The sequence below is a fragment of the Cricetulus griseus genome, chromosome 4 (genome assembly GCF_003668045.3).
Source record: "Cricetulus griseus strain 17A/GY chromosome 4, alternate assembly CriGri-PICRH-1.0, whole genome shotgun sequence".
In the NCBI taxonomy this organism is placed as follows: domain Eukaryota; kingdom Metazoa; phylum Chordata; class Mammalia; order Rodentia; family Cricetidae; genus Cricetulus; species Cricetulus griseus.
In genome coordinates this window covers 134,952,102-134,970,887 of record NC_048597.1, presented here as the reverse complement: position 1 = coordinate 134,970,887, position 18,786 = coordinate 134,952,102, and the positions used below count along the sequence as shown (strand labels likewise).

General features: G+C 50.6%; 1 protein-coding gene across 3 annotated transcripts; it reads left to right on the top strand.

Annotated features, from left to right (window-relative positions):
* Nucleotides 1–259: 259 nt before the first annotated feature.
* On the top strand, nt 260–18,329 carry Znf653 (zinc finger protein 653). Of its 3 annotated transcripts, none has more exons than XM_027411602.2 (9): nt 502–794; nt 3,742–3,785; nt 5,999–6,214; nt 15,436–16,044; nt 16,145–16,346; nt 16,452–16,563; nt 17,304–17,418; nt 17,715–17,814; nt 17,913–18,329. In XM_027411602.2, exons 1-9 carry the CDS (start codon nt 502–504, stop codon nt 18,088–18,090), a joined length of 1,869 nt encoding a protein of 622 aa, XP_027267403.1. In that variant the 3' UTR covers nt 18,091–18,329. The 3 variants fall into 3 exon arrangements, with proteins under 3 accessions (XP_027267405.1, XP_027267403.1, XP_027267404.1); XM_027411603.1 differs by having other exon boundaries at nt 16,169–16,346; nt 17,913–18,090; XM_027411604.2 differs by lacking the exon at nt 17,304–17,418 and having other exon boundaries at nt 260–794.
* Nucleotides 18,330–18,786: the final 457 nt, after the last annotated feature.

Sequence of the window (18,786 nt, the reverse complement as noted above, 5' to 3'; positions counted from 1 at the left end):
GGCTTTTAAATTTTTCTGCTTTAATATTTTTAAGATTTATTTATTTATTTATTAGGTACACAATGTTCCGCCTGCATGCATGCCTGCACACCAGAAGAGGGCACCAGATCTCATTATAGCTGGTTGTGAGCCACTGTGTGGTTGCTGGGACTTGAACTCAGGACCTCTGGAAGAGCAGCCAGCCAGTGCTTTTAACCTCTGAGTCATCTCTCAAGCCCTTAAAAAAAATTTAAAAAAAAAAATTAAGATACTGTTATGTAGCCCACATTGCTCTAGAATTCAAGAGAGCCAAAGATAACCTTGAGTTCCGGGATTCCCAAGTAGCAGTTTAACTGGAGTGCGCGTCCCTGGCCCGCGCATGCGCACCTCGGCTAGCTGTCCCTGTTTGGCGCCGCGGGCAGTGCAGAACCTGTGAAAAATCTCCCGACGGCGCAGACTAGGCGCGCCACTTCCGGTCGGGGCTCCTAACAACGGGGGAGGCCGGTAACCAGGGTGGGGGGGATGGCGGAACGGGCTCCAGAGCCCGGGGCGGAGGCGGAGGCGGGCGCAGGCGGGGAGGCGGCGGCAGAGGAGGGCGCGGCGGGCCGGAAGGCGCGGGGCCGGCCGCGGCTCACAGAGTCGGACCGGGCCCGAAGGCGGCTCGAGTCCCGGAAGAAGTACGACGTGCGGCGCGTGTACCTGGGCGAGGCGCACGGCCCCTGGGTGGACCTGAGACGGCGCAGCGGCTGGAGCGACGCCAAACTCGCCGCCTACCTCATTTCGCTGGAGCGCGGCCAGCGTAGCGGCCGCCACGGGTGAGGGGGCGCGGGGCCCGGGGCCCGGGAGAGGGAGGGATGGAGGGAGAGGCGGGGAGAGCGCCGCCCCCGCCCCCGCCCCCGCCCTCGAGGCCCCGCCCCAGGGCCGCCAAACGGGCCTAGGTCTCCGGTTTAGGCGGCCCAAACCCCTCACGCGCCGCCTCTGGTCTGCAACTGTCCAATGCAAGCCTTGCCCCGCCCCTCGGCCCGCCTCCAAGAGCTCTGACTGGTCCATCCTGGAGATCGGTCCCTCCCCCACGGCCTGGGTTGGGGCGTCTCACAGGTGTGAGTTTGCAAAGGTGCTAGGCACGCCAGTTTTGTGTGTGTGCCTTGCCTGCATGTATGTGTGTGTACCACGTGCGTGCTGCTGCCTGCGGAAGTCACAAGAGGGTGTCAGATCCCTTGGAACTGGAGTCTGGGATGCTTGTGAACCACCGAGTAGGTGCTGGGAACCAAGCCCGGTCCTCTGCAAGTGCAGAAACTGTCTGAACTACTCAGCCAGCACTGCAGCCAGCTGTCTGTTTCATCTCCCTTGTGGGCGGGGGTGGGGGGTGGGGGCTGTGGGGGGGTGGGGGTTACCTATAAAGTAGCAGGAAGGGGGAAACTCCACCTAGCCAGCTCCTTCTCAGCCTGAGGACTCTGGTCCTCTGTTAGGCCAGTTAACTCGGAGCTTCTTTTTTGTCTGACTTTGCCTAGGCAGAGTTGCTCCCCAGGAGCCAAGAGGCTTAGGGGTGCCGTGGTTTAATTATTTATTTGTTGGTTTTTCGAGACAGGGTTTCTCAGTGTAGCCCTGGCTGTCCTGGAACTTGCTCTGTAGACCAGGCTAGCCTCGAACTCAAAGATCTGCCCATCTCAGTATCCTGTGTGCTGGAACTAAAAGCATGCATCAGGGTTCTTTTAAGATTTTATTTGTGTGTGTGTGTGTGTGTGTGTGTGTGTGAGAGAGAGAGAGAGAGAGAGAGAGAGAGAGAGAGAGAGAGAGAGAGAGAGAGAGAGTGATGTATGTAGACCCATAGGTGTAGATGAGAGAACAGCCATGTAGAGCTAGTCCTTTCCTACCATATGTGTTCTAGGGATCAAACTCAAATCATAAATGTTTCACCACACTAGTTGTTCACATGTTGGCAAATTGTTATGTGCTGCTTGCCCATACTTAAAAGCTGGCTCTCCACACACACACACACACATATTTGAGACCCAAGCATGTTTGTCTCAGTGTCCTCCAACACTTTTTGTCTAGGGTAGGGTGGATCCTCTAACTCTGTGACAGGAAGAGAAGAAAACTGCAGAACACCCCTAGAGTAAGAACCACTGCAGGAAGGTGGGGTGTTTCCAACAGAGGTTACTACTGCTTGTCCCACAATGCAACGATACCTGCAGTGGAGAAGAGAGGCTGAAGTTCAGCCATGGAGAGAAAGCTCAGCCTGGAACTCCAGCTGATGCCTCAGCTTCCCCGGTCAGCTATTGCATGTTGTGAACACCTGATTTGATATTAACTATTTGGTCTGAACAGACAGTTCCTGCTAGCCAGGGCTACATCATGATACCCTGTCTCAAGTAAAATACAAAATAAAAATACAGAGCTTAGAAAGGATTCGGCTCACAGGGTGCTGGAGAGGGTGGCTCAGTGGTTAAGAGCACTTGTTGCTCTTGCAGAGAGACCTGGGTTTGGTTCCAAATACCCACACTGTGGTTTACAACATCTGTAACTCCAGTTCCAAGGGATCCAGTGCCCTCTTCTTGACATACATGGGCAGCAGATATAAATGCAGGCAAAAACTTATGCACATGAAGTAACAAAATCATTTTTAAAAGTTAACCAAGCATAGTGGTGCATGCCTTTAATTCCAGCACTTTGGAGGCAGATACAGATAGAGTTCTCTGAGTTTGTGGCCAGCCTGGTATACATATTGAGTTCCAGGATAGCCAGGGCCACATAGAGATACCTTATCTCAAAAGGAAAATCAAAACAAAAAAACCACTTTGATTCTGCGGGGTAGTAATTGGCCAGAAGCTTGATGGTGGAGTTCCTAATACATGAGAAACTCTGGGTCCACACCCCAGAATTTCAGGTACACACACACACGCACGCACGCACGCACGCACGCACGCACGCACGCACGGACATTGGACATGTGGCTCCATCAGTATCTCTCTTATCATGCACGAAGCTCTAGATTATTGCATATTTGTAACCACAGCATTTCAGAGGAAGGCATTTGCTCCCAAGCCTAATGACCTTAGTTGATCCTCAGGACACATGTGGTAGGAGAAAACTGACTCCTGCAAGTTACCCTCTGCTCTCCATACACAAGCACTATGGTACATCCCTGCCTCTATAAATAAGTGCAACACAAATTATTTTTAAAAATCAAACTCTTACATTGAGGCATGAGGAGTAAGTGTAGTCATTGGGAAGTCAAAAAAGAGGAACTTGCAACAATCTTCCTGCCCCCTTCTCTTGAGTTCTGGGAATATAGGCATGAGCTACCACATAGGACTTATTTGGTTCAGGGAAAGGAACCCTGGGCTTTGTCCTTGTTAGGCGTGTGCTCCAACATTTTCTTCCTATTATTTTTCTTTATTTTGCTTTTTGAAACAGGGTTTCCCTAAATAACTTAAGCTGGCCTTGACTTCTTGATATAGTCCAGACTGGTCTCAAATTCATGAGCCTCCTACATCTGCCCTCTTAGTGTTCCTCCCACTCTTCCACGCCCCATCTGCCTGGGACCTTCTGAGCACTAATGTTCTCTGATCTAAGTAATGGTAAGACGCCTCCATTTAGGGCAGTGGCAGTTACCCAAACCAAGGGCTGCTGGAAAGGGAACAGGACAGCAAAAGTTCAGATTCCATCCCAGAGCAGATGAACTGCTGTCATTTTCTGCCAGGCCAGGACTTGGGCCCACCTTGGCCCCAAATTCACCCTCACCACCTCTCTGTGTTGCAGGAAGCCTTGGGAGCAAGTCCCCAAAAAGCCAAAGCGGAAGAAAAGTAAGTGGAGCCGCAGCGTGGGGAGGGGGGGACACATGCAGAGCATAGCCTAGAAGCGGCCAGTCTTCGTCCCTGTCCCTTTGCTGCACGGTTGGAAGGTGGAAGAGCCAGTTCCCCACCCTGCCTGCTAGAGGCAGAGTATATTATGTGCCAGATGGGTTGAATCCAAACAGCCCCCCCCCCAGCATGACCTCAGGGCCTTGTCAATCTTTAGGTTGTGAGTCTCCATCATGCCCAGCCAGGTGGTCCAAAAGGGAACCACCTGGTGGCAATCAGCTCTGACTCTTTTTTTTAATACAAGGGTCTCAGTGTAACTCGAGTTAACCTCAAACTCATTCTATAGCAGAGGATGGCCTTTATCCCGCAAATGCCACGCTGACAGCAGTGTGCCTCAAGTACAGTTCATGTGGTGCTAGTGATGGAACCCACAGCTTTGTTCACACTGAATAGGTGCTATACAGCTAAACTATATCCCCAGCTTCCAATTAAAACATTCTTTACATTTATTTATTCTTTTTATTTCTGTGTGTGCACATCACAGGTGTGAAGTCAGATCAACCTGTGGGAGTTAGTTCTTGCTTTCTACCACTTAGGTCCTGAGCATCTAACTCAGGTGGATCACACTTGGTAGCAAGCTACATACAACTGAACTATCTTGATGGCCCACTTTTTTTTTTCCTGGCCAGTTTTGCTATGTAACCCAGGCTAGCCTCAAAACTCAAAATCGCCCTGTCTCATGGGATTACAAGCATGCCTAATCATTCCCATTCTAGCTTTGGCACATGAGTTCTTGGAGGCAGAGGCAAGTGAACTGTTTTTACCATGCAAACCCAGAGGGTTAGGGAGTGCCAGGCTGGAAATAGAGCAGCTGCCAGTTATGTGGTTCTCGAGAGATGAAAACCCTGGACACCCTGGGCACACTCCCTCAGCCCAAATGCCTCATTTGGCCCTCTCTCCCTTCCAGCCCTCCAGCTAGAGAACAGCCCTACCTCCCTCATACTATGATAGGCCCAGCCTTCCTCTGTGCCCTTGTGGCTTCTTTGCTCCCTCCTGCCTCTGTGGCAGTCGCCAAAGGTGGAATCCTGGTTCTCCCCTAGCCACTCACTTAGAGCTCACTCACTTAGATTGTGACAAAGCCAAGATCTGAATGCTGTTTGGCTCTGCCATTCCCACCATCCAAAACCCTCACCATGTCTGGTGTCTTCTTGCCGTAGCCAGCCCCAAGGAAAAACTGACTGTGTTTCTGCCTTCGTGGGGCTGCCACTCTAGTGGGGAAGACAGAAAAGAGGCATCTCAGAAGATAACCACAGGCAGCCTCTTTGTGCTGTTACAAACAAACCAGAGCTGGCTAGAAAGACTCTGGAGAGCATGGCTCTGAGAAGGAGGGTACATGGGGGAGACCTCTGAATGAAGGCACTGAGCAAGGCTGTTATGTGGAGGACTGGGGTAGCCTGTGCAAAGGCCTGGGGAGGCAGGACCATACCTACCTCATTTGAAGGACAGCTAGGAGGCCATGGGGCTGAAGGGAGTGAAGAGAAGAGGATGGAAGGGAGGGCATGGGACCTGACAATAGAATATGGCCTTGCTAGTCACCTTGGCACTTGTTTCTCTCTATCCCCTTTGGAGGTCATAGCCAGTGGATTTTGATCTAAGAGGGGACATGTCCTGATTTCCTGGCACCCCCTTGTGGCAGTAGATGGCACTGTGATGGCACCAGCCATCCCAGGACTATGTGTGTCTAGCCCAGAGGTATTAATGAAGATTTTTTATTAAGAAGCAGACAGATATGGTGGCACACATCTTTAATCTAAAAAGAAAAAGCAAAAAGCTGTGCAGTGGTGTACATCTTTAATCCCAGGGCTGGGGAGGCAGAAGCAGGCAGATCTCTCTGAGTTCAAAGCTATCTTGAGCTACATAATGAGGTCCTATTTTTTTTTTTTTTTTTTTAAGGAAAAGGAAAAGAAACCACTAACATCTGTTTTGCCTCTAGCAAGTACCAGTTTCCATTGTCTGTCTGATTTCACTCACCAAGGACAGTACCTGGCAATCTTCGGGTCCTAGTTGTCTCTAGATTGTGTCACCTTTCCAAGCCTCAGTTTCCTCTTCTGATAAGTGGGAGTGGGATTCAAGAGGCTGCTTCAGACTGTGGGAACTGTTGGCCCCAGGGGGAGTTGAGCACTGTCCTCATGTCCACCTGGACCGTGTGTCCCCAGGGCGGAGGCGCAACGTGAACTCCCTGAAGAACGTGGTGATCTGGTATGAGGACCATAAACACCGGTGCCCATATGAGCCACACCTGGCTGAGCTTGACCCTACCTTCGGCCTGTACACAACAGCTGTGTGGCAGTGTGAAGCTGGCCACCGCTACTTCCAGGACCTGCACTCTCCGCTCAAACCCCTCAGTGACTCAGAGCCTGACAGCGACAAAGGTGGGTCTGCAGGGAAGGGTATGGGGACTAGCAGGCATGGGGCTCTGCTCTGCACTCTTTCCAGGCGGACCAGTCTGGACTGCCCTCAGCCTGGACCCACCAGGACTGGCCTGGCCAAGCCCTTTGCAGAGACCCTGCCAAGCTGAGCAGAATGCTGTCCCCTATGTACTAACAACCTTTTAATTTCCTCCAGTTTGCTCAGCTCTCTTTCACTGTCTCACTGTCCGGCTCACTCCCCTTTGCTCTCAGCAACTGAGTTACTGGTTTTGGTTTTGGTTTAAATATTTTATGCATTTTTTCATTTGTTTTTTGGCTTACCTGGGACTTGCTATTTTAGGACATGCTGGTTTTGAACTTACACTAATCTGCCTGCCTCTGACTCCTGAGTGCTGAAATTAATGTGTGCACCATCACACTCAGTCTTGTTCTTTTTTTTTTTTTTTTTTTTTTGGTTTTTTGAGACAGGGTTTCTCTGTGTCTTTGAAGCCCATCCTGGCACTCACTCTGGAGACCAGGCTGGCCTCGAACTCATAGAGATCCACCTGCCTCTGCCTCCCAGTGCTGGGATTAAAAGTGTGTGCCACCACTGGCAAATTTTTTCCACTTTTTATATGTATTGTTTTGCTTGCATATGTCTGTGCATTACAGTGCCTTTGGAGGCCAAAAGTGGTGTTGTATTCTCTGGGACTGGAGTTACAGGTGGTTGGGAGCTGCCATGTGAGTGCTGGGAATTGAACCCTGGTCGTCTAGAAGAGCAGTCAGTGCTCTTCACCTCTGAGCCATCTCTCCAGCCAGCCCCTTTCGGCTCTCTTTAGTTTTGAGCTAAGTTCTCATTAAGTTACCCAAGCTGGCTTTGAACTTTCTATAGCTCAAGTAAACCTTGAATTTGTACTTGAAATCCTCCTGCTTCAGCATCCCAAGTAGCTAGGGTTACAGGCCTAGGCCACATTCAAGCTTCTTTCCTGTCTTTGATCTTCTATTTCCCACTGTCATCCCTGCCGTGGGTCTGTCACATTTTCTATCCTCTCCCCTTCTCTCCTATCCCATACAAGTCACACTGGGCTAGCTGCCCACTAAGGCTGAGAGGGACTCTCAGGAAGACCCAAGTACATCCTGGTGTAGGCAGTGAGGATGCCACATGCTGCCTCAGGACTTGGCAAAACTGACAAGGCCTATAGGGCCAGTTGCCAAGTGCTGTGGCAGGCCTGAGGGTGGGGTCAGTCATCAGGGCTAAGTCCATGCTGGCAGGCATCACCAAGCAGGTGGCATCCCAGCTGGCTGAGGGGAAGCTGAGATGAGAAGTATTCCTGGTGGGCCCCATACCCACGGCTACCCTGCTGGGCCTTGGCTAGTCTCCAGAGGGCAAGTGTCTTAGGGTTTCTGTTGCTGTGAAGAGGCACCGTGACCACAGCAATTCTTATAAAGGAAAACATTTAACTGGGGTGGTTTACAGTTTGGAGATTTAGTCCATTATCATGGTAGGACATGGTGGCATCAGGCAGACATGATACTGGCGAAGAAACTAAGAGTTCTACATCTTGAAGGCAACAGTAAGTGAACTGAGACACTGGACATGGCTTAAGCATATATGAGACCTCAAAGTCCACCCCCACAGTGACACACTTCCTCCAACAAGGCCACACCTACTTCAGCAAAGCCACACCTCCTCCTAATGCTACTTCCTGTGAGCTTATGGAAGACAATTACATTCAAACTGCCAGAGCAGGTATCCTGTGCTTTTTGATTAGCACCCTGTTCTCCTCAGCTTGTCACTTCTCCCTACCCTGGGTCATCTGACTCCTCCCCATAACCCTGTCATTTGTCTTGCTGAAGAGTCCTTGAGGAAGCCCAGGAGGATTGGGACTAGTCTGTCTGGTACCTTCTTAGTCTGTGATGGTATCATCCCAGGCCAACACTGACCTCCATAATTGGGCTTCTGGGAATGAGCACTGTGATTCATTAGCCATGTCTGCCCAGGCAGCAGCAAGGAAGTGGCTTTGCTCCTATCCTGACCTCTTCCCCAAGCGCCTCTCCCTACCTTGGCCCATGCCTGGGATGGTTTTGCCATCTCTCAAGAGTCAGTCAGAGAACCTTCTGCTGGAGCTGTGAAGTCCAGACACACACTGACACTCGTTTTCATGTTTGGTGCTTGAGCTGGAACCTAGAGCCTTACAGGTGATAGGCAAACATTCCACCTTTGAGCCTTTTGGGAGCCAGGGATGGCGCACCAGTTGCCCATACTGACCTCGAATTCATTTTATAATGCCAGTAGGCCTTAAACTAGCAATCTTTCCACTTCAGTCTCCTAAGTAGCTGGGGTCATGGACTGGTGCCCCAGGCCTGGTGTGATTACATATCCTTCAGGGAGTTGCTAGGGGCTGAGATGTTACAGGTGACAGGAAGGCCTGTTCCTCTTCTCAGCCACCCTGTGGCTCCCGAATCAGGATGGGTGTCTTCACGCCTGTGTGAGACAGCTTTCTGTCTCTATAATGAATGCCCAGAACAACCCACTTAGAAAAAGAAAAGGCTTGTCTAGGAGGTTCTGGCACTGTGGAGATGGTTAGGGATAGTGACAGTGGGAATGCCTGCAGAAAAGAGCCACTCATCACAGCCTCTGCCAGAGAAAGCAAGAGCAGGCTGAGCTCACACAGTTCCCTTTAGGGCCCCCCTGTGACCTGAGTACTCAGTCAGGCTGCCTGCTTTTAAAGGCTTTGCCACCTTCTAATGGCGCCATTGTAGGAGCCGTGTCTTTAAAACAAGAATCCGTGGGGAACACTTAGCCAAGCCATAGCCATACCCCAAGGGCCACTAAGAAGCTAAAAACAAAACAGCAGAACTTCATCTATCCTTTAGTCTGTTTTCTTAGTAAATAGCCCCAGTGCCAGTTGGGCTGGCACCAGAGTGATTCGAGGGCCCAGAGTGGAGCCGTGAAGGCAGATGATGTACACAGCTACAAGCAGGTACTAATTCAGGCTCTGGAGCCATAGAACTAATGGTCCCAGTTGGCACATCCCAGTTGCACTATGTACATAATCAAAATTCCAGTCACTCATGGTTCCCATCCCTTCAGTCTTTGTGTGTGGCGTATAGTAGCAAATATCTGACTGAGATATCAGGCTTTGTCTTAATGGTGGCCTTCTAGGAGTGGGTGGGGTGCTCTTCCCAGGGGCCTCCTTTGTGTGTGCACGTGTATGGACAGGTGCTCAAGGAGGCTAGAGGCCTCTGATCCCCTGGAGCTAGAGCTACAGGTGGTAAGCTTCCTGACATGGGTGTTGGGACTGAACAACTGCAATAGCAGTATATGCTTTTAACTGCTGAGCCATCTCTCTGGCCCCTTTGTGGTATTTCTGTTCTAGAGCAGAAGCAGACATTAAACAAAATAGGCAAGTATATCATTAAATATTCTGGAAGGGGGGTGTTTGAGACAGACAATCAGGGTGCCTCCCTGGGCAAGCTGACACACTCCTAACCCACTTGCTGTCTTGTACATGAGGGCCCGGATTCTTTTTGTCCTGAGCCTCTAGCCTCCTGGGCCTGCCTAGATGGATGTTAGGGTCAGGGAGGTAGAAGGTTAGCCCAAGAGAAACCATATCTGCTGCTCTGCTGGCTGGAACCAGAGCTGGGACATATTTATCTGTTGCAGGGCACAGGATAGGAGATACAGACCAGCAGGGATATGTGCACGGGAGAAAGAGCTGGCCTGTCTCTTTTGCAGGAAGTGGTGAACAGGTTCCCAGGAGCTGTGGGGGACCAGGTGGCCTCTGTTACAGGGATGCTAGTCCATAACCAGCATCTGTAGGGATGAGGAGAGACAATTGACCTATAGGTGGATGGATTTGGATGCAGTCCCAACAGGTTTTGCTGACAGATTGGAAGTGGGTGTGAGAAAAGGTCAAGGATAGCCCCAGGACATTGGCTTGAGCCACAGGAAGGACACAACTGCCACCCTGTGAGCAGCACAGGCTCTGCTGGAAAAATAAATAAATCTAGAGGGGTGGACTCCAGTGCCACTGAATGGGTTCCGAGATATGGGGGCAGCAGAAGGTGCGGTACCAAGAACTTGGAGCTCGGTAGGGAGGCCCAGCTCCCCATGAATGCATAGAGTCACCAGGCCACTGGTGTACCATGGTGTCATAAAAATAGATACAGCTCAGGGGCTAGGGAGTTGGTAAAGTGCTTGCTATGCAAGCATGAGAACATGAGTTCAATTCCCAGAACATACATCAAAAAGTCAGGTGTTGCCTGGCGGTGATAGCGCACGCCTTTAATCCCAGCACTTGGGAGGCAGAGACAGGCAGATCTCTGTGAGTTTGAGACCAGCTTGGTCTACAAGAGCTAGTTCCAGGACAGGCTCCAAAGCCCAGAGAAATCCTGTCTTGTGGAAGGAAAAAAAAATGTATGTGTCATGGCATAGTCTGTAATCCCATTGGTAGGGAGGTCTGACAGGATCTCCCCTGGGCTCACTGACCAACTAGTTTAGCCAAAATGGTGAATTCCAAATTGAAGGAGAGACTCAGTCTCCAAAAATAAAGTGGAACCAGACATGATGGCACACTTCTTTAATTCCAGCACTTGAGAGTGAAAGGCAGGTGGATCTCTGTGAGTTCAAGGCTAGCCTGGTCTACATAGTAAGTTCTGTGCCAGCCAGGGCTACATACTGAGACTCTTGATTCAAAAAATAAAGTACAAATAAATGAATAAGGTAGGTAGGGAGTGATTGAGGAAGGCACCCCAAATTGGCTTCTGATCTCCACATGTATCTGTACACATGTGCACACATATGCAGGCACATAAACACATATATGCACACACATGCAAAATAGAACCTCTGTGCCCGCAGGTTCCATACTCAATGCTTCTGTCTGCATACAGTCAGCCAACTGAACACAGGGTCAAGGTTAGCATGTAATAGGTCATTCCCCATACAATATAGTATGGGCCTCTTTTCTTTTTGGTTCCTTTTCCTTTCTGGTTTCTTTCTTTTTTTTTTAAGATTTTATTTATTTATTTATTATGTATATAACATTCTGCTTCCATGTATATCTGCACACCAGAAGAGGGCATCAGATCTCATAATGGATTGTTATGAGCCAACGTGTGGTTGCTGGGAATTGAACTCAGGACCTCTGGAAGAGCAGTCAGCGCTCTTAACCTCTGAGCCATCTCTCCAGCCCTCCTTTCTGGTTTCTTGAAATGTTTAATCCTTATTTTCCTTTGTTTATTTACTTCTGAAACAATACAGTATAGAAAGAGTAATTTGTATTATGTCAGGGGTTACAAATGATTTAAGGCAAATGGAAAGGTGTGTATAGATTCTATGAAGGTTTACGTTTTATTTGTTTAATTTTTTATTACATATATTTGTTGGGAGGACCATGTGTGGCATGGCACCAACATGGATGTCAGTGAGTATGAGAGGACAAGTTAATGGGGGTTGGTGCTCACCCTTCCACCATGGGGTCCTGGGGATCAAACTCAGATCCTCAGTCCTGGTGGCAAGTGATTTTACCCACTAAGCAATCTTGTTGGCCCCTGTGTATTTTCTTGAGACAGGTTCTCATGTATCCTACTGGCCTTGAACTCACTATATAACCAAGGATGACCTTGAAATTCTGATAGTCTATCCTCATCATGACCCAACTGCTGGAATTACAGCACCATACCCTGTTTATGCAACACTGGGATGGAACCCAGAACTGTGTGTGTGCTAGGCAAGCACTCTACCACCTGAGCTACATCTACAGCAAATACTATATTAAGAAATTCTGTAAGGTAGGCATAGTGATACACATTTTTAATCGCCACACTTGGGAGGCAGCTAGAGGAGGGTCTCTGCAGGATCGAGGCAGCCTGATCTGTAGAGTGACTTTCAGAACAGCCAGGGCTACTTCAGAAAAACCCTTTCTAAACACAACAGTTTGAGTGTGAGTGTTTGCCTGCATATGTGTGTGCCCCACATGGGTGTCCAGTACCTGTAAAGGCCAGAAGAAGTTCTCAGATCTGCCATGTGGGTACTGGGTGCTGCACTCAGGTTCTCTGCAAGAGCAGCAAGTATCCTTAGCCACTGAGCATCTCTGCAGCCTGCACATACTGCATTCCATAGATGGGATTTGAGCTTCAGAGAATTTCAATGTCATCTTGGATTTCTAAAACTAATCCCCTTCTAAAATCCTTAGAATTTCCCGAATGGAAGAGGTTTGTTGTTGTTGTTTTTGGTAAACTAGTGAAACAGTGAGTAAGTAGTTTCTTGATTATTTTTATTTTATCAGTGTCTATGTGTGTATGCATCAGATACATGTGTATGCACCAGAAGAGGGCATCAGATCTAGGGCTGTTGAGAGCTCCCTGGTAATGGAACTTGGGTCCTCTGGAAGATCAGCACATGCTCTTTAACCTTAAGCTGAGCCATTTCTGCAGCCCTGATAGCAGTGTTTTTTGTGATTCATATGGAGCCACTTTAACAAGGAGCTCTTTGGAGTACTCCTGAATCTGTGCTAGCTATGTGATTCTGGGTCCCACACGTGCATAGCTGTTGGATGGGACTAGCCACCTAAAAGACCAAGCACAGGACCAGAGAAGATGTAAGCCTGACATCACCCATCAGGGAGGGGCTGAAACATTTGGTCACAAGAGCTGTTCTGAGGCTGGGGAGATGGCTCAATGAATAAATGCTTGCTATACAAGTGTGAGGACATGAGTCTGGGTCCCCAGCACCCACTGGTGCCAGTTAAGTAGCCAGTGAGATAGCTTAGCAGGTAAAGGGGCTTGTTGCCAAGCTGGATGACCTGAGTTCTGTCCTCAGGACCCAAATGGTGAAGGGAAAGAGCCATCTCCTGCAAGTAATACTCTGGCCTCCATACATGGACACCATGAGGCTCCTGCCTTCAAATAAGTAAATATGAGAAATACAAAATAACAGGGAGAGATAGTGAGGAAGACAGGAGATGTCCACTTCTGGCCTCCACACACAAAACTCTTGAGCGGTAAGCAGACAGCTTTTGATGGTGCTGAGATGGGACACTCTCAGAGAAGTGCAGAAGCTGGAGTCTGTCACCAGGGAGTGGGTACTATGACTCCAGTGTGGCTTTCTTCTGACCATTGATAAATTATAACCTCATAATAAAGCTGTGATCATAAGCAGACCAGAGAGAGAACTTTCTAGAGTTCCATGAGTCATCCCAGCAAGTCATGGCACCTGAGTGTGGCACCATGGGAATTCCTGACTGAGACCTAGACAGACAGACAGACACACAAGGTGGTCCAGGACTTCCCACGGGTATCAGAAGTGGAGAGAGTCTTGTGACAGAGCCCTTGACTTAATGGATTAGAAGCTTCAGGTAGATTGATTCTGAGTCCTACAGAATTAATTAAAATGATAGCGTTTGATAGGAATCTAACTAGTGGGAGAATCAGGAACTGCTGATCCTGGGAGTGATGACAGCTCACACCTTTAATCCCAGCACCCAAGAGGCAGAGGCAGGTGGATTTCTGTGAATTTGAGGCCAGCCTGGCCTACATATGTATCCTCAGCAAGGGTTACATAGTGAGACCTTATCAAAACAACAATAAAACAAGCTAGAGAGGCCAGGGAAGAGTACTATGAGAGCCTGGAAAAGAGACTAGTGATTGAGTACAGCCAGCCAAGTCAGGTATACAGGGACCTAGAAGGAACCACTGGCTTTGGACCTGAAAGTCACAGTTCCTAGTTCCTGATGACACATAGATTCCAGCTGCTGCTCCTGCCACCACCACTAACTAATGGCACCGTCCCCAGATGTGTGTGTTTTCACAAGTGTGCAGGTGGAGGCCAGTGGATAACCTTGGGTGTCACCCTCAAAAATGTCATCTGTCTCCTTGGGACAGGCTTTCTCACCAGCCCAGAGCTCAGCAATTAGACTAGAGTGTCTGATCAGTAAACTCCAGGGTCCTTGTATCTCTGCCTCACCAGAGCCAGGGTGTGAGGGGCTTACAAATGTTTACCACTAAGCCGAACCTGACATTTTAAAATTGTTTTCCTTGTTATTAGTGTGAGTGTGTATGTAGCATGTGTGTGTGATGCCGGTGGCTGGGGGGTGGGGGCATGCAGACACAGAGCACATGTGGAGGTCAGAGGACAACTTTGTGGAGTTGACTGTCTCTTTCCACCTCTGTAGTGTATTAGTTACTATTCTGTTGCTGCGACAACACCGTGACCAAAAGAAAGAATTCATTCTGGCTTATGGTTCCAGAGGGGTAAGAGTTCATCTGGGGGGCAGGTGTGGCAGCTGAGCAGGAAGCTAAGCTTATATACCTGACTACAAACACAAGCAGAGAGCAAATTGAAAACAAACAAGGCTACGGTACCTCAAATCCTGCCTGCTCCCCAGTCATGTGCTTCCCTTGGCAACTTCCAGTGCTGCCACCTGGGGACCAAGTGTTCAGATGGGGACATTTGTCATTCACATCGCCACACATGGGCTCCAGGAGGCAAACTCAGGTAGCCAGGCTTGCAGGGCAAGTGCCTTTAACCACCAAACCATCTCACCAGTCCACACACAGAAATTTAAAGGGTTATTTTTATTTTATGTGGATGAATGGTTTAGTGTGTGTAAATACACTACATGTATACAGTACAAAAGAGGATGTCACATACCCTTCAACCGGTGTTACTGTTAGTATTTAGACATCTGTACTGGCCCACCTTGGGGTTCTGACAGGACACGCCCTCAGCTGCATTCATTAAGAGCACCACCTGTGCTTATTCACTATGTTCCCTTTTAAAAGGGCCCTGCCCACCTCCTATCCCCCTCTGTCTTTCTCTCCATCTATCCCCCCTCTTTGTCTCCCCCACTCTCTCTCTCTCTCTTGGCCTCTCATTCCTCTCTCCACTTCTCCTGTCCCCAGAGGCCAGTCTCCCCTTTCCCCTTTTTACGATCCTTTTCCCTTGATAAAAAACCCCTCCACTTGAACTCTGTCGAATGATGTCTTTCTTTCTTGTGCCACATTTTAAGATTACAACAGTTACAGATTGGATTGAGCCACCACATGGATGCTGGGAACTGAGCCCTGGTCCTCTCGGAGAGAACCAAGTTCTCTTAAGCACTGAGCCATCTTTCTAGCTGCCGTACATGGTATTTAACATGGATTCTGCAAAATGGAACTCAGGTCTTGTACTTGTAAAACAAACACTTCAGTCTGAGCCATCTCCCCGGCTAATCGCTGTCCCCTTCCTCTCTCTGCAGTGGGCAATGGCCTGGCAGCTGGCAGCTCTGACTCATCCAGCTCCAGCTCCAGCTCTGACTCGGAGGAGCCTCCTGAGGCCCAACCAGCCAAAGCCCCAGCTGCTGCTGCAGTCACCCCCGCCAGCCCCGCATGCAGCAGCGGGCTTATCACTCAGGAAGGAGTTCACATTCCCTTTGATGTCCACCATGTGGAGAGCCTGGCTGAGCAGGGCACCCCTCTGTGCCAAAACCCTGCAGGCGGTGGGCCGGAGGCTCTGGAGACGGTGGTTTGTGTGCCAGTACCCATGCAAATGGGCACTGGTCCCGGCACCCTCTTTGAGAACATGCCCCAGGAGGCACTGGGTGAAGTGGTGGCCAGCTGCCCAGTGTCAGGCATGGTGCCTGGCTCCCAGGTGATCATCATTGCTGGTCCTGGCTATGACACCCTCACAGCCGAGGGCATCCACCTCAATGTGGCTGCTGGCAGTGGTACTCCCAGCAGTGGCCTGGGTGAGGAGGTACCCTGTGCCATGATGGAAGGTGTGGCAGCCTATACACAGACGGAGCCTGAGGGCACCCAGCACAGCACCATGGACACCACCTCCATAGTCAGCATTGAGACCAAGAAAGGTCTGGGAGTGCCACTGTGGCCTCTGGCAGGGTTGGGAGGGATGGCAGAGGGGAAGGAGTGGCCCTCAAAGTGAGCTCCTTGACAGCCTTATCCCCACAGACGCCGCCCCATGTCACCCTGTAGAGAAGGAGGACCTGTATATGCTCAAGGAGGAGAAAGAGGATTCGGTGGCCCCAGAGCTGGCAGAGCTGGCAGCCACCATGCCAGAGACTACAGAGGCAGAAGCAGACGTGGATGGAGAGGAATTGGACGGCAGTGACATGTCAGCTATCATCTACGAGATTCCCAAGGAGCCTGAGAAGTGGGTGCTAGGATGGATGGGTAGGAGCAAGGGTGAGGAAGAGCTGTGGGCTTATAGCCCACTGAGGGCTGGCTTCCTAATGCTATAGGCTCTTTTCCCCTCCAGGAGACGGCGGAGCAAGCGGTCACGGGTGATGGATGCTGATGGCCTGCTGGAGATGTTCCACTGTCCCTATGAGGGCTGCAGCCAGGTGTATGTGGCTCTGAGCAGCTTCCAGGTAAGGCCGTCTGGGCCATGCAGCTGCATGGAGGGCTCTATGGGTGTCAGTGGTACAGGGCCTGCCTCCATGAGCCCATTTCAACCCAGCTGGCCTTGCTGAACATCAGGCTTCCTCAGCCCTCTCTCTGCAGACACCAGACACAGTCACAGTCTGACCAGCACCCCCAGACCACCCTCTTGGTCTTCCTCAGGAAGACCACCCAAGTCCCAGGGGAGCCATGCATGGGAGCCCCAGATCCTTACACAACTAGAACTCTTCTTGTGGTTTGCCTTTTGTGGTGTGGATGATATAATCCAGGAGCAGACAAGGGTCTCCTCATCTCTCCACACAGAATGCAGCACCAGTAGACAGGTGAATTTGCTGAGCATGTAGTAAGCACCCAGGCTGTTCTCATGGGTTAAATGAGATAACAAGAAACAAAAATGAATCAAGTACCTCAGGGCAGTGCAGCACCTGTCAGGCATCACCAAACATTGTGTCTGAAGCCTCAGTTTCCTCATGTGTGTATTGGGCTAGCAGCAGGAGCATACCAAGGTTAACTGGAGCCCAGAGCTGGGGTTGGTAAAGCTGTTCTTTGACCCCAGTGCTCCTATCCAAGCTGGACACTGGAATGCTTCTTCCACTTTCCAGTCTAGGCTGACTATGGCTAATGAATGCCCTGGCTACCTACTTGTCTTCCCACTTCATGAATGCTCAGATGGGCCCATGGTACCCACTCCTGCCCCTCTCACCCCTAGAACCACGTCAACCTGGTGCACCGAAAAGGGAAGACCAAAGTGTGCCCTCACCCTGGCTGTGGCAAGAAGTTTTATTTATCCAACCACCTGCGGCGCCACATGATCATCCACTCAGGTCAGGCCCCGCCAGCTGGCACCCGCAGAGCAGCTGTAGTGCACACATGTAAATCCCATGCTCAGGAGGCTTGGGCTGCACCCTGAAACCCCACATCCTTACCTGGACCTGGTCCTGGTTTTCATATGCAGTTGCCCCAAGTCCCAACTTGGGTCACATGTTGTGTGAGGAACCTCGGCACTTTTCTTACCTGCTGTGACTCCAGGAGACACAGTTCTCAGGGGTGTGGGGTGGGGGAACTAGCTCCTTGAAGCCACCTCTACTGGGCAGTTTCCTGAGGCTGCTGCCACCCCCAGGCATCCGAGAGTTCACTTGTGAGACCTGTGGCAAGTCCTTCAAGAGGAAGAATCATCTGGAGGTGCACCGGCGCACACACACAGGAGAGACACCCCTGCAGTGAGTGTCAGGGTGCTCGGAAGGAAGGGGGCCTGAGTGGATTGCAGGGGAGTCTTAGCCCTCGGTGACCTGCCCTGGGCTGTCCTCCTGCCACACAGGTGTGAGATTTGCGGGTACCAGTGCCGGCAGCGCGCATCGCTTAACTGGCACATGAAGAAGCACACAGCAGAGGTGCAGTACAACTTTACGTGCGAGCGCTGTGGAAAGCGCTTTGAGAAGCTGGACAGCGTCAAGTTCCACACGCTCAAAAGCCACCCGGACCACAAGCCCACCTGACCCACCCGCGCCCACGGACCTCAGCCTCTATTTATTTGTACTCTTGGGCATCGTGTCCAAGATAGCCCCTGGGGCTGCCCCAACCGCAGGCCGGAAGGAGGTGTTCCCCGCTCCCTCTGGGCAGGTGCCCCACCCTGCCTCATCACCCTGCCCCACCCATGGAGCTGGCGCCTGGGACTGCACTGCTGAACTGTGTCAAGAGCACAGAATGAGATTAAAGTGAAAAAGGAAATTCCCTTCCCCTAGGCCTGAATAATTGTGGGGGCTTGGCACCCCTTTGTAGCCAATTAACTTGCTTCCATCCTGACCAAGGCTGGGTTGGGGGTGGTTGCCTTTGGATAGCACACAGGGACCTTTTCCCGTTAGCCTCTGCTCCCACAGGGTGGATGGAGGAGACCAGAATCCTGATGCCCACCCCTCTCATGTCTCAGAATATTGATTCCTGGCCCAGAGGGCTGTGGGAGGAGCTAAATGTGTGGGGCACACATTTGGGAACACCCAAATGAGACATCTATCTACACTGGAGACAGGCACTGGGCAGAGAATGGAGTGATGGGTTGGGTTGCGGGGGCGGGGGCTTCTCTGTGCCAGAGTGACAAAGAGAGTGGATCCCTGTATAGGAGGATGGCTAGGTTTGTTCGTGGAACAAGACCTGGCCCCATTGCGTGCAGGGAGATTCGTAGGGAAAGAGGCACC